The sequence below is a fragment of the Culex quinquefasciatus genome, chromosome 2 (assembly GCF_015732765.1).
Source record: "Culex quinquefasciatus strain JHB chromosome 2, VPISU_Cqui_1.0_pri_paternal, whole genome shotgun sequence".
In the NCBI taxonomy this organism is placed as follows: Eukaryota; Metazoa; Arthropoda; class Insecta; order Diptera; family Culicidae; genus Culex; species Culex quinquefasciatus.
The window spans coordinates 83,494,231-83,509,891 of NC_051862.1; the positions used below are offsets into that span (position 1 = coordinate 83,494,231).

Genomic DNA, 15,661 nt, shown 5'->3' on the forward strand with positions numbered 1-15,661 from the left:
ACTGAAGATGCTCTGCTCAGTGGGAACAAATTTGTTTTGGTCGCTTGTGTACAGTTCCCGAAGTGAAGGCTGAAGTTGGTTGCGATGCCATCGGCTGGAGATTTTGAACGAGCCGGGATTGTTTCGTGATTTTCACGAAGTCTACGGAATTGTTTTCCCACGTTCTGAAGCACTATGGAGGGTAATTGAGCTCGATTTACGTTGATACTCTGTGATTAATCTTTTTTTATCCACTTTTCAGAAATCTTCTTCGAACAGAACGATGACGATGGTCCACCAGAGTTGGACGGGGACACTGTCGAGTACGTGGAGGAAGCTGACCTGATCAGCGAGTCAGCGGTGGACGAGCGTGACTTTGCATACAACTGTAACGCTTGCAACATGACGTTCCACTCGGTGGAAGACCACATCCGAGAGCATCACCGGGAGGAGAAGGTCGTGATCGAAGTGGAGGAAGAGGTAGAAAGCTCAAGAATCGATGAGGAAGCCTATGGATTTGTGGAGGTTTCCGACGAAGATGAAGCTATTACCACCGGGGACAACTTCAAGTGCACCAGTTGTCAAACGTTGCTGAAAAGTGCCAGAAGTTTAAAGCTGCACATGAAAATGCACGACCCGAAGATCGGTGGAAAGAGACCGAGTCAATCGGAGAACCACTGCCAATCGTGTAATCGATCCTTCAGCGATTCCAAACATTTCCTGCTGCACATGGCTGGCCATGAAAATAACGAGTTCGAGACGGAACAACCCGATCCTAGGATATCCGCAGAGAATAACTCCGGAGGATACCCGTGCAGTTACTGCGGGAAGCGGTTCAAGCGGCCCTACGAAAAAGTCAAACACGAACGTGTCCACTCTGGAGAGCGACCCTACTCTTGCGAGGTTTGTGGCAAGCGATTCCGGGTGTCCAGCTGTTTGGCGGTGCACCGGCGCACCCACGACGACACGCGACCATTTGTGTGTCCGCACTGTAAGAAGAGGTATGTCTATTATGCTTTAATTAATTAAAAACATACATATTCATCATGGTATGATCGTTGAAAAATAAGCGGCATTGGCGAAACCCTTGCCTGCCTGGTTGATACCTGGGTCGGTAACATTTGTATGCTCATGCGCGTTCCCTTATCTTATGCATCGCTAGAACTGTTTTTGACACGGTGAGGTATATATACTCGGGGCGCGCTGTCAAACAAGCGTGTCTTTTGAAAGGAGAGCAGGTTAGCACTCCCCTTGACAAGGATGGAACACAAAATGGAGCCGGAAGGCACAATCCGGCTCCTACCCGTTTTTTTTGTTGCTTATTTCCGAAAATATTTCAGGTGCAATCAGATTAAAACAATTTTTAGCTTTAATATGTCTGTTGATAATGTTAGTATTTAGAATATGGCCGCCTTTAGACGGGCTTCGATTTTTGATCTTTAAAAAGCATTGGAAAGGAGAACTCTTAAAATTTTAGAAAATATATGAGTTGAAAGTTTTAGTTGTTAGTCAAAGTCTATGTGACTGCCAATGTTTTGAAAAAAATATTTTTTTTTTTGGGTCAACTTTGGCTGTACTTTTACTAACACTTCCTATATTTTAAGTAAAAAGAAGTATGCAGTAAAAAATTGAAAAAGTAACTGTAAAAACATGAAACAATTAGATAGGCAAAATGGAATGATAGTAGGTGATAGAATATTTCAAACGTAAACTAAACAAGATAAATTCAAATTAAAATACCAAAAATGAAACAAGAAAATCATAAAACAGAAAAAATAAAGGTTTTTGGTAGAACAAAAGTAGCTCAAAATGACCTCCTAAACACGGGAAAAATAAAAGTTTTCGAAAGAAATTTGGGTACTAGAGGGTTAAACTGAAATCATTTACCAAAACATAAACCCATGTAAAGTTTTCTCTAGAACTCGAAAAAATAAGTTTTTACTCAATAGCCTAAAGACAATTTGGAAAAATTGGGTAACTTATGTAAAAAAACGCTTTTCCTCATTTAAATACAAAACAAATCGGTTTGTTTGTAATTCTGTAAAGTAAACAATTCTGAAACGGAATTCAATGCGGATCGTTTACAGATTCCGTTTCAAACGCAACATCCGGTTTCTTTAACGTGTCGCGAAATCCCTGCGAAATATGTTGCTGGTCTGGCCGGTCCGACGTCTGAGACGTTAATGATGGTCTGAAAACTGGCGCACTATCTTATATATGTTTCCGGCTCGCTACTTCTAGAGATCCTTAATGATCGAAGTGAATTTGACGTACCCAAACAGACACGAGTTTGACGTATCCAAACGAGCATTTGCCTTTACGCCCAGCAAAACTTATCAGTGTTGCCAAGCTCAAAACATACGTTGCCAGATCGATTTAGCCAGCTTAGACCAGTCTCCCTATTTAGGGTCTCTAGCTACTTCCCCTCCTTTTCTGCGACCGACACCAGTCGCGCTGCTTGGGTGATTTTCCCCTGTTTGCTGATCTTTCCGATCAAAATATTATCAAAATTTAAAACTCAAGACTAACATTTGAAAAGAGCCAAACTATACATCTTCGGGAATTTGATTCGTGTTTTAGGTAGGGTAGGGTAGTCATCAATGAGACACTTTTGGTTTTTAAACTTCAACGATTTTTGTATTTTTTTCATTAGCATATTTTAAAGAACTTTTTGTTGCATTTCCTTTCTTTTAGTTTGTTCTAACATTAACCAAAATATGAGATCGATCTGACGTCTACAGTCAGAGTTATTCAACTGTCTCATTGTAGACGCACTTGGCAGGAACAATGAGACAGCTGGGGAACCATGAGACACTCTACAAAAATCGATACTTTTCTAGTAAAACATCATGCTTTTATATTGTTCCATTGCAGGTGACTTGCTTTGAATATTTTCAAGCAATTTTGTCAACATTAAACTTCAATTTACAAAAGTTATACCAAAAAGTATATAAATTTTGTAAAATCCATATATTTTATCAAATAACTTTATATTTTTGGTTAAATGAAGTTCAAACTCAATAAATACGCCAAAAATCACTTCCAATTCATGTTTTGAAAGATTTCCACAGATTTTGAAAAGTTTAATGAAGAAAAATCAAAGTGTCTCATTGTTACCCATGGGTAGAAAAGAGTGGGGAACAATGAGACAGCCCTGGATTCTGGGTATATTCTAAATTTTGGTCAAACCCAATAAAAGGACATTGTAGCCCAACTCATGCCCTGTAAAATGACGAAAGAAATTTGGAGAAATATTAGTTTTTGTGTAAATGGCAGCCTATGAGCGAAAATGTAATTTTTAGTCATAATTTACTTTTACACCCCAGAATCAAACATGTATGAATAACTTTACAAGGGAGCATCCATAACCAAAGCCACAATTATGGAAGACGTGTATCCAGTAGACACACCTTTCCCCCAAATATGAGCCTGATTGATTGAAACTACGTCTTGTGAGAGCCATTTTATCATTGTTCCCCGTGTCTCATTGATGACTACTCTACCCTACTTTTAAATGTTGGGCTTGATTTTATATTTTGAAAAGATTTTAGTTTGAATGATTGGAAAATTTTACAAAGATTTAATAAAAAAGTTCAAAGTTAAAAAAAGAACCAACAATAAAACGGACAATATAGAACTTAAAAGAAATAAAAAAGTTTCAAATCATTTAAAAAAATCTTCAACAAATCAAAACAGATAAAAAATCTGTCAAGTAAAATAAACATAACAAACACAAAAATTAATAAACACAACGTACAGCCCCGACTCGATTATCCGATGGTTTGTATGGGACTTCGAATAATCGAATCATCAACAATTTTTCGACAGCCAGAGAGTCCACTGTATTTTTAGCATAAAAGTTCATAGACTGTATAACGAAAATTTACTAAAAAATCAAAATATTTTTGAAAAAAAGCATGTTAAAAATGTAGACCTAGAGTTTTTTTTAAATCGCGAAATTATGGCGAAACATGGAGTTAAACTTTCTGTCAAGCTGCTATGAAGTTTACCATAACAGCTGCAAAAGTGTCACTTCATGTTACCGGCTCACACTAGAGCTCACATTTCTCTTTTTAATTTTTCGATAAATCGAGCCAAACATTTCATTAGGGCACAAAACCAAAACGTAAACATTCGGGATTGTTCCACTATTCCATTCATTAGTACACTCTCTACATGCCCTCCAAGATTCAGATTAATAGCAAACAATTTCCTATTGAAAAAATCACAAACACAAAAGGGCACATAACAATGTTCACTCCAAACTAGACAAAAAGTTCAATTTTGCCCTTTTTTTCGTTAGTTTTTCGTAGTTGAGGAACTTTCTATGATATAAAGTGAACTTTTCATACATTCTTAACACTAATTCACTTCAAAACAAAGTTTGATTTACGTTTCACCAAGGATTTCTGCAGAAAAAACTTCGTCGAAATACAATATTTGTTACGGTCCCGCTGCTGCTGTTCAGTACACTTTTGAAGAATTTTTATGTTTCACATACCTTATCTACACCATTCGATCACAAAACATATCCAATTATCAAAATTTCCGCTGGATTCCTCATTATTTCTAACTAAACAAAAAGGCCCTTGAACATCATTCAAAACAACAATCGGGTGACAGCGCTTTAGTGCCCTTTTAGTTCTCTTCGAAATTGCATTCAGAAAGGGCCCATAATGAACAACAGTTGGAAAGTTAAAAGGGCCCAATAACGAGATTTTTTTTTATATTATGAGTTTTATTGCGAAAATCAACATAAATTAGAAAGCATTCAAGCAAAGTTGAGGATAATGATGTGTTTTATCGTATCATTTGTAAAAATACTATCAGTCAAGCTTTTTTTTCAATAGGAATTGAAACAAGTTGTCCACTTTTTACAAGCGATTTTCTAGAATCGCGGTTTTTGGTTTTGTGCCCTAATGAAATGTTTGTCTCGAAATAGGTCTTATAAACATATGAAAGACAATAGACAAATCCAGCGAAAGCTCAACGCTGCTTTTTGATGGTGAGAGATTTGACAGCTCCCATACTAAATGTCTCGATTTTCATACTTTTTGTTAATTATCTTTCAAAATAAAATACTTAACATATGAAAACTATATATTTTTGGTGCCCAAAATTCCTGCTGAATCGAATGGTGTACTTATCTCCATTGCAAATTTTTGAGCAGTTTTCATTTTAATAATATTCTAGACACATTTTGTGCACCTAATCAATCAATACTTTTATCATAAATAATCATTTTATTGCTTAAAATTGAGTTTTTCTGAGGTCCCATATTCAAATCCAGGTTTTTAAGCGAAGATGGCGTTCGAATGTTGAACGTCCGAAACGTCAAAATCGCGCAGTAGCACCAACATTAGAAAAAAATGTGGCTGTCATGCCATGGCAAACTTTTTTTCGTAATGTTGGTACCGCTGCATGATTTTGACATTTCGAGCGTTCGCCATTCGAACGCCATTTTTGCTTAAAAAGCTGGATACATGGAAGCTGTCATTTCTAACACCATTGGCCACCTAGCGGCCATTTCAAACTGGATTCATCTATAGTTTATAGGACCTTTTAAAAAATCTCTAGATATAAACTCGAGGGAATGCACTTTAAATTGTTTTTAAAGGATTTTACTTAAAATTCGATAGAAATTTTGAAGTTTTTTGAAAACAATGATCGTTATCCCCCTTTTTTATATTTGATTCCCTTAAGGAAAATAATTAAAATAAAAAAAAAATGTTTGGATTCAAAATAAAAAAAAAAAATCACCATTCACAGCTTCAAAATCCCGTCCGTCTACAACCACCACCTGAAAACGCACTCGGACGCCCGTCCCTACCAGTGTACGCTGTGCCCGAAGGCGTTCAAAACGGCCGTTTCCCTGCACGGCCACCGGAAAACCCACACCAAGCCCTTTCCCTGCGGTGAGTGTGGCCGTCTCTTTGGTTCACTCTACCAGGCCCGGAAACACATGGAGCAGGTTCATCAGAGAAGCGGCGGTGGCAAAGCAAGTCACGGGTGTGGCATTTGCGGTGCCGTTTATGGACGCGCTGCCGCGCTCAAGGAGCATCTTCGGGATGTGCATGGAACGATGGAGGTTGTTGAGGAGGAGTGTATCGTGATGGAGGAGGACGTTGATTGTGAATAAAACAGTTTTGAGATTATTTTTTTTTTCTCTAATATTTATTGGTTTTTTGCTCTTGCTCTATATAATATAATTCATGGTTAAATTGATCAACTTTCTTGTTTAGATTATTTCCTCTATTGCAGCAGTACCCTTTTTTCTGTGTTTTGTTTGTTTCACTGTAACTTTTTTTTCTGTTTGTTTCGTTTAAATGTAAATATTTTTCATACACGAGCAGTAAAAACATTGCTTATTACGCGGTAATAGCTATTGTATCATGTCTTGTTTTTTTTTTTCATTTAATTCGAGATAATGAATGTCACATTCCATGCGCGTCGTATGCGAACAAAGAAAAGAAAGGAAACAATTCGGCTAACAAATACAGTTTTGCGTTTTTATTAATTCACAATACAACAACGACGGTAAACTTTTAATTACTTCAATTATACACCTTGATGTAAGGAATTTTGCTTGCCTAACACTACTTTTTACAATTGAAACAGCGAACGCGCTTTGTTTTCTCTTGAGATTGGCCAATAATTTAAATAAATATACACAATGATTGAAGCGGCCAACGAATTGTTTTTTTCTGAGAATAGTGGAATGTTTAGTTTGTTTTTGCTATGCAATGCCTTCTTAATTCAACATGTAACATGCACAATTTCACAGTGAGTTTGAGTTTTTGTGTGTGTTTGATTAGGATAGTGTTGTAGCTTTAGTTCTGCTCGCGCTAATAATTGTTTCTGTTTTACGATTAGAGTCCTCTAACTTGTTTCTACTGGTAAAGATTCTCTTCGTTTGATATACTTTTTACCTTCTACTGTAATTTGCAATGTAGATTACTGGTTCGGTCGGGCCGGCAGCGGCGGAGCGCCGGCGCTTCGATTTGGTATCGGGGGAGGAACGCCGCGGCGAACCGGCAGCGGAGGAGGATTGGTTTTGGGCGGACCACCCGACGAACCCGCTGAACCGCCGCCCTGGGGTGAACCTGCACCCGAGCTGCCACCGCTGTTTCCGCCGCCGGGAGGAGATGATTTCGTTGTTGTGGTGGTTGGAGGAGGAGCGGGTTTGTTGTTGCTTGTGGTCACCACGTCCAGATCGTACACGTCGCAGCGCGGTGGCGGTGGAGGGGGGCCGCGGGGCTCGGGAACGGCCTAAATGTTAGGAGAAGAAGATTGTTTTTAGTAAAATCCTTTTAAAAAAACGTTACTTAATCCACCCTTAGGTGGTTGGTGCCTTCCTCTCATTCAAAGGGTAATGCTATCCAAAATAGACACGCTCGTGGGAAGGTCTTTAAATTACCTATCCAAATATAGGTCGCATGATATATTTGGAATACGTTTTCATCTAAATATCTGAGAACTAGCCTCCAAAAAGTGTATAAATAACACTTAATTGCTAATAACTTTTGATAGGGTTGTCAGATCTTCAATGTATTGGTCGCGTTGGAAAGGTCTTTTAAATACCTTTCTAAAAATGTATAACATGCTGGGGTTTCTTACAAAAACCACCCTTTTTACAATCTTCCGGACTTTAGTCAAAATCGTTTTTTTAGCATAACTTTTGAAGTACTTTACTAAACTTCATAATTTTCAATAGGGACTTATGGGACCCCAAGACGAATCGAATGAGACCAAAACGGTCCAAATCGGTTAAGCCAGTGCTGAGATAATCGAGTGCATATTTTTTGGTGCACAGACCCACATCCCTACACACACACACACACACACACACACACACAGACATTTGCTCAGAATTCGATTCTGAGTCGATAGGTATACATGAAGGTGGGTCTAGGAGGTCTAATTGAGAAGTTCAGTTTTCAAGTGATTTTATAGCCTTTCCTCAGTAAGGTGAGGAAGGCAATAATAGGTGTCGATCCACGTCCGGATGTGTTGATTGATGATTAAAGTCCGTTTCTTCAATTATCACATCTAGACTTTTTTTTATTAGGTCCTATAAACATATAAAACCTCGTATAAAACCTATAAAACACAATAGCTTATAGGACCTTTTTTAAACACTGGAACGCCCAACGCATGTCCAAGTTACACGGACGATGTTTTTGATCGCAAAAATTACAAATTTGGTTAAATTCTGTAGTTTTTTTTTTTGAAAAGGTCCTATAAACAAAATTTTCAATTTTTGCTTTTTGGGTGTTTTTAGAACCTCCTTGAGTCAGGGGTAATCAAAAACACCCAAAAAGCAAAAAATGAAAATTTTGTTTATAGGGCTTTTTTTTTAAAAAAAAACTCCGGAATTGATTTCTGCAAAGTTCTAGGATCATCCTAAAAAATCGCTGGAAAAAAGAATCGTCTTGATTGGGTGAGTTATGCCCGAGAACCAGCGCACAGTGGGCGGAAACCCACCTCTAATCCCATTAAATTGAAGCCGCTGTTTTTTTCTTCTGAAAAATAGTTTTTCTTATGTAAAAAAATCTCAGGAATCGATTGCCGCATAGCAAACCCACCGGAAATGACGGGAAAGGGTCCATTTTGCCCCATATGTCCTAAAAATTGGAATTTTCTTGATTTTCACTTTACAAGTTAGCCATATTAACATTTATAGGATATCTATATACATATTTTGACGTAAAATTAGCAGGAGAATCGAATGGTGACATTGTCGAACCATTTGGAGTAACCCATTTTGCCCTATGGGCCCTTTTTGGCGAATTTAAGTAGTTTTACTCCTTTTATAGCATTTATCGTAGGAATTTCGTAAAATTATTTCTACTATGCGTGCAAAATCGGCAGAAGAATCAAATAATGCTTATTTAGGATCATTCATAATAACCCGTTTTACCCCAAGGGCCATTTTTTCCAATTTTCCCTAATTAAATTTATTTATAAGTGTTTTGCGTATAATTTTAACAAACTAATCACTGTTATTTGTACAAAATGACCATGAAAACTGAAAGACACTGTTTTGGAATTATTTGAAACTTCCTATTTTACCCCATGCCCCCTTTTCAAAATACCTCATATAATTTGAATTGTTTTTTGAACAATTTGCAAAATATGGTGATAGATTAATTACTTTGTAACGCGTAAGATGACCAAGTGAATAAAATATTTATATATTGGAATTGTTTGAAATAGCCCATTTTACCCTAATAGTCCTCTCATCATGCTTAGGCAATTTAGTTCTCTTTAGAAGCTATTTGCGTAGAATACTTATTGAATAATGATAATTATCTGTATCATTTTATACCTGCCCTGTTGTTTTGCAATCATAGTTTTCAAAATATCTATGTATTGACGATTTTTGTTGGTCCGAGAAAAAAAATTGCGATACTGGTCTTCTAAATGTAAAAAAAAATCTAATTTTTTTTTTTAATCGATACCAAACATGCTGAATATGATGTAAACTGCAGGAAAGTCGAATAGACTTCTATTTTCGGTAAAATTTTGATGTTTTTCGAAATAAATAATTAATGGATTTTATAATGATAACGATAATGTCAATGTTAAATTTAAAATATGTTTAGAAATTAAAATATTTTTTAAATTCTCTTTCATCTCCATATCAGTAATTACCACCACCTGAATCAAATCAGGACTACAGCCTGATTAGGGAGAATAGATTTTACAGCATATAATTTGAAATTACAGAACTTATTTTGATGTTAAGTTTCTGTCTTATCCGAAAGCAATAATGAAATATTCATCTTTTAATGTATATAAAATTACAAAGAAAATATTTTTAAAGAAGGCACTTCAGATCAGAACAATAAAATTTTAAGAATTTTCTTCAATAAGCCAAATTAATATGCCCAATTAAAAATTATTTGCAAAAAAAGTTTATGAGAGATTTCTTTTGTCATGTTTGACCTCTCCTCACTTTCGCAAATTAGAAAAGTCCATCAGCAAAAATTATTCCATATCTGGTATAAATTTTCAGCCCAAAATTTCCTAACTTAATTAATTTTAAATATATTATTATTTTTTTAAATATTGGTTTCTCAAGCAGTCAAATCCGTATACCAGATTATAAAAGGCATTATTTTCTTGTGCTTCAAAAAAAATAAATTCATAAATATTTCCCTCTAAGACAACTGAAATAATTAAATGCAAAATAATAAGAAACAATTACTGACAAGTTTTTGGAAATCAGTATTTGATAAATTCTTGTATTCCTGCATTATTATTTAAAGGCCATTTCCGGCTTGTTGTTACATGTTAACTTTGCCAATGATTTTCGTTCATCTCAGAGAACCATTTTGCATAATAAATTTGTCCATATAAATCTTCATAGCTGTTTGAAGTAATCTTTACAAAAAATGTTTCTTGATACTTCGGCAAAGTTGCAGGTAAAGATGAGAAGACATTAGGAAACAATAATTTTGTTATGACTATTACTATTTAACAAACAGTGGCAACACTTTCACATGAATATATATGGAAATGAACTAATGAATAAAGATTAACGTATAAAAATGATAGAAACCTGAAAAATAATACAACAAAATTATGTATTGGATTTTTGTCAACAAGAAGAAAGAATGGAAATTATAATCAGAAAAGAAAGCAAAAACAATTGTTTTAAATACATAAAACCTTATTGGTTGTTTAAAAAAAAAGAATATGCTTTTAAAGTAATTTACTCCAAATGTGTTATTCTTTAAGCGTTTATTGTAAAAAATTCTTTATAATTTTTTCTATTTATTTTTAAAAATTAAAGTGAAAAAAAATAATCATTCTAAAATAATTATTTAGCCTGATATTTGATCCTTTTTATCAAGCAATTTTATCAGAATCAAAACTCTGTTCCGCAAGGTACCATAGTAGAAATGTTAAACATAATATAATTCTTCCAAAATATTAAAAAGAAGAACAAATCATATTAAAAACAATTTGCAAACAATTTTGAATACATATAAATATATATTCCAATAAAAAAACGAGGAAAAAATATAACTAAAAAAGAAATTTATGTTTGAAAATAAACATTAAATATTTTATTTTGAAAAAATATTGTGAAATCTTTTACGAACAATTTTAAGTATATTTCATCAATTTAAACTATAACATTTAAGTTAACTTCAATTTAAATAAAAGTCAAAAATCTAATTATTTCTTTATTTCGATTGATTATTTTATAAAATCAAACAGCTTGATTATTTGATTCTAAAACCTCATACATATTTTCCTTCGATATTGACACATAGAGTATACCTGTACAAGGATTTGCAAATTCTTGAAAATCCATCAATTAGTAACATGATTTCTGTTGAAAAGAAAGTCCTATGATTTATCAATCATTTCTTCGAAAAAAATTGAAGAATCAAATAAAACCATTAAAAATAACATTGCATTATCTATTTATATGGTTAAATTATGTTTTTCTCAGTTTGAAATAATTAAATTTCACAGAAAATCTTTTGTATTTACACCTTAGTTTTTCGATGAAATTAAGGTTCTATTAATTCAAAGAAAACAAAATATTTTTTTTTCACTTAAAATTGTATCGATTGAATTACTGTGATCGCTATAATACATATATTTTTAAAGATTGATAAATAGATCGCTTGAGTTGATCCACTAAGGTTATGAAGATCAATTAATCAAGTTTTCATTCCATCACATCTTAATTTTATGTTTAAAAGAAGTTAATGAATTAGGATTTTTGTATTTATTAATTTTTCAACAAGATCAATCAGTTACAAACTGTTTATTCTGGTCAGGCTGTAGATGTTTACATTGGGAACGAGCAGGATGCACTGATCATTTACAGTTCAAAGTAATCTCAAAATTGCTTTGTTCAGTTCTTCTGTCCATAAAACACAGATAATTGTCATTATTCAATAAGTATTGTACGCAAATAGCTTCTAAAGAGAACTAAATTGTCTTAGCATGATGAGAAAACTATTAGGGTAAAATGGGCTATTTCAAACAATTCCAAAATATAAATATTTAATTCACTTGGTCACCTTACGCATTACAAAGTAATTAATCTATCACCATATTTTGCAAATTGTTCGAAAAACAGTTCAAATTATATGAGATATTTTGAAAAGGGGGCATGGGGTAAAATAGGAAGTTTCAAATAATTCCAGAACAGTGTCTTTCAGTTCTCATGGTCATTTTGTACAAATAACAGTGATTAGTTTGTTAAAATTATACGCAAAACACTTATAAATAAATTTAATTAGGGAAAATTGGAAAAAATGGCCCTTGGGGTAAAACGGGTTATTATGAATGATCCTAAATAAGCATTATTTGATTCTTCTGCCGATTTTGCACGCATAGTAGAAATAATTTTACGAAATTCCTACGATAAATGCTATAAAAAGGAGTAAAACTACTTAAATTCGCCAAAAAGGGCCCATAGGGCAAAATGGGTTACTCCAAATGGTTCGACAATGTCACCATTCGATTCTCCTGCTAATTTTACGTCAAAATATGTATATAGATATCCTATAAATGTTAATATGGCTAACTTGTAAAGTGGAAATCAAGAAAATTCCAATTTTTAGGACATATGGGGCAAAATGGACCCTTTCCCGTCATTTCCGGTGGGTTTGCTATGCGGCAATCGATTCCTGAGATTTTTTTACATAAGAAAAACTATTTTTCAGAAGAAAAAAACAGCGGCTTCAATTTAATGGGATTAGAGGTGGGTTTCCGCCCACTGTGCAACGCCTTGTTCAGGTGGTAAAGCTTTATCGTTTCCGAGTCGCGAGATTGCGCCATCAACTCAAGGAACATGGCCTTGAACTTAGGCCACTTGGTGTACTCGCCGTCAAAAGTCGGGATCGGGGCTTTGAGTGGCTGTTGATGGATGATCACTTGTGCTGGAGCTGGGGGTTGCCGCATGATGCGTTTTTCAATCACAGAGTATGTGAAGTCGTAGTACTTCTCGAACCGGACGTACACTCGCTCCTGGGTGTCCATCTCCTCCTCAGGAATCAGCGCCACAATCTCGCTGTGGAATCGTGAGTACTCGTTGTAGGCGGCCTGCAGCTTTGTAGCGTGTCCCTTCACCTGCGCCGGATCAATTGGGGTTGGCACATTTACGCTTGAATAAATACGAAGCAACTTGTTCATCGCTTGGTCCCGCTGGCGTGCAAGTGACTTGATTTGCTTTGCCAGTTCAGGGTCATCGACAGTCGATGCCAGTTCCACAATTTTTGTGGCCGTTCTTGTCGAGCGCGCAGAGTTGCCACCGTTTCCGTTTGTTGATTCTGCAAATCCCAGGAACGCAGAATCATCCGGATTTTGCGGGTTCTTCAACGGCGTGTAAAACTCCGACATTCTGCAGTTTTTTTTTTCTTGCAGGGTTTTTTTCCACTGTTCTGCTTTGCGCAGGATTCTTATTTTCACTGTTCTACCTTTTGGCAGGGATATTTTTTTTTTACACGTTCGATTGTTCGAATTCGTTTAGTTTTCGCACGGAAATTTCACTTTTTGAGTTTATTTTTTCGCACTTTAACCCAATTGTCCTCGGACAACACGCACTCAGAAGCCGCAATCCGGATCGTAACGGACCATTTGTTCGGGCGGAATCGAATGTTCGGAGAATACACATGGACTGTATAGACGGCGAACTTCTGGGTGCGGTTCACTTCGGGCGGACAATGAGGCAAATCACTTTGGATCGGAATCGAGAGTAAGCGGCAGCAAAATATAAAACTATTTCACCTTTATTTCTCTAGAAAATTTCTCTTTTTGCGGTCGCGGTACGGTCGCGTCGGTTGCTCAAGCTCGAATCATGGCGTCCAACTCCCTCCAGGTTGTCAGCACGCTTCCGTTATGAACCCACACTCTTGCACTCAGCACCGAGGGGTTCGACGCTGGTACTCGCTGAAGAACTTCCGTACGGAACATACCCCATAGTGCGCGGTTACTCTGCAACGTGTTTTTCGGAGCCTTTTATTTGATATTTTATTTTTCATAAGTCCTTCTTTTATCATCGTTGATCAAAAGGCATGCCGCCGGTTTAGTTCGTTTAATTTATTGTATTAATTTCATTAAAATCGGTTACGTGGTGTCCTGCTTTCTTTTCGTTTATATTCGTTGATCGTAATAATTTATTTCAACTGGCAGTTTTAGTATTAACTCATCAAACTATCGATTTTATGAAGAATAAAGCGTCTTTTATTTACTATTTTTGTAACATGCTCGCGTTATCTCAATTGTACAAACAGTTAAAATATACTGATACGTCCGATAAAAAAAACTTTTTAATTGATGAATTATTTATCATTCCGCAGTCGGCTGCCTAAGATTTAAAAAATTTCAACCGATAAACAAAATGCTCATGGTCACATCACTCCCACTCGTGAATCCTGACCTCATACCCATCTACTAACCCCCTCAAAACTCATGTAATACTTTGTCGGAGATGCAGTCGATTGGGCGGTCTCTATCACTCAAGTATCGGACTAACATTCCCATCCACTTCCCCGTGACTCTACCACTGGTCGTGGCCGGCGCATGATAGGGGCCTTTGAGAAGTTGCGAAGCGAGGAAAGATAGCGCCCACTCATCTTCCACGGCTCGTGGATGTAACTTCTGGAGGTTCTGGTCAATAACGGAGTAGCAACTGCGGGTGGGCACCTATGCTTGCTTATGCTTATGCTTAAAATTTCAAAGAAAAGTTTCAAAAAATAAGAAATAAAAAAAAACAGTTTATTCAATTCAATTGTGTTTTTATTAGAATTTAACAGTTCTGCTCCAGGATGTTACTTTTGCAATTCAGAGATTTGGAGAACCTTTCAACTGAGATCAATTCATAAGCCTTTGCAGGGAGGATACATATTTCTAAGTTTAGATTTTGCTAACTGGGTGTTCTTTTAGGGAAAATAAATTTTGAGAAAAAACCCTAGATCTATGAAAAAAAAAAAACAGTTTAAAATTAAAAAAAATACAAATATTAAAAAAAAATATTTAAAATAAAAAAAAATAAAAATTTACAACGATTTTTTTTTTAAATTATGCCGTTGCAAATATTTTTGAAGTTTATGTCCCTCGGCTCTGACCAAAGTCGAAGGGATGGCAAAAAAATAAAAAAATATAAAAATTTAAATTACAGGCCTAGGTTTCGATGGAAAAAAGTGTTTTAAAATGCATTACAGTTGCTTTCCAATAATTAGTTTTTGAAAATCAAACACCTATCTTCATCATATGGAGAGTTTGATGCTCGATTAAAGCTCCTAAAATACTTTTCAGGCTACAAACTTACCAACAACAGCACCGCCTCGAGTAAGCACGCAAATTTAAGCCACTTACAGGCCAACCCGTGGTGTAGGGGTAAGCGTGGTTGCCTCTCACCCAGTCATCATTTTGGTGGCACACACATCCACACGCAAGATCAGAGGTTAACTGCTTAACGAAGGTCGCCATCAATATCTTTTCACTTGCGCTAACGATTTCAAAGCGCTTAAGATATAAAATAGCTTCCAACTACCGGCAACAAGTTCTTGTGCACATTCTTTAGCCACTCACTTGAAAAATATTTGCAACGGCCTTAAAAATTTATAAAAGGAATTATTATCTTCAGCTCCATCTTCACCGTTTCCAGAAGAACTAGGGTAGAGGACCCAGAAATCGCCCACTTTATAGT

General features: G+C 35.7%; 2 protein-coding genes and 1 non-coding gene across 3 annotated transcripts in view; 2 read left to right on the forward strand and 1 right to left on the reverse strand.

The window, feature by feature from the left end:
- Window positions 1–37: 37 nt before the first annotated feature.
- LOC6033411 (zinc finger protein 501) lies at window positions 38–6,152 on the forward strand. Its single transcript, XM_038257797.1, has 3 exons — window positions 38–181; window positions 242–980; window positions 5,749–6,152. The coding sequence occupies exons 1-3, from the start codon at window positions 175–177 to the stop codon at window positions 6,116–6,118; spliced, it is 1,116 nt and encodes a 371-aa protein (XP_038113725.1). The 5' UTR covers window positions 38–174; the 3' UTR covers window positions 6,119–6,152.
- LOC119768217 lies at window positions 1,196–1,293 on the forward strand. The gene has a single exon (XR_005278029.1). It is a non-coding gene; the product is annotated as a U6atac minor spliceosomal RNA (small nuclear RNA).
- LOC6033410 (synaptojanin-1) overlaps window positions 6,146–15,661 on the reverse strand; it is a 56,620-nt gene continuing 47,104 nt past the window's right edge. The window contains exon 7 of the mRNA XM_038257796.1: window positions 6,146–7,248. Within this exon, the coding sequence (XP_038113724.1) occupies window positions 6,934–7,248 (315 nt within the window). The 3' untranslated portion in view covers window positions 6,146–6,933. The remainder of the gene's footprint in view (window positions 7,249–15,661) is intronic.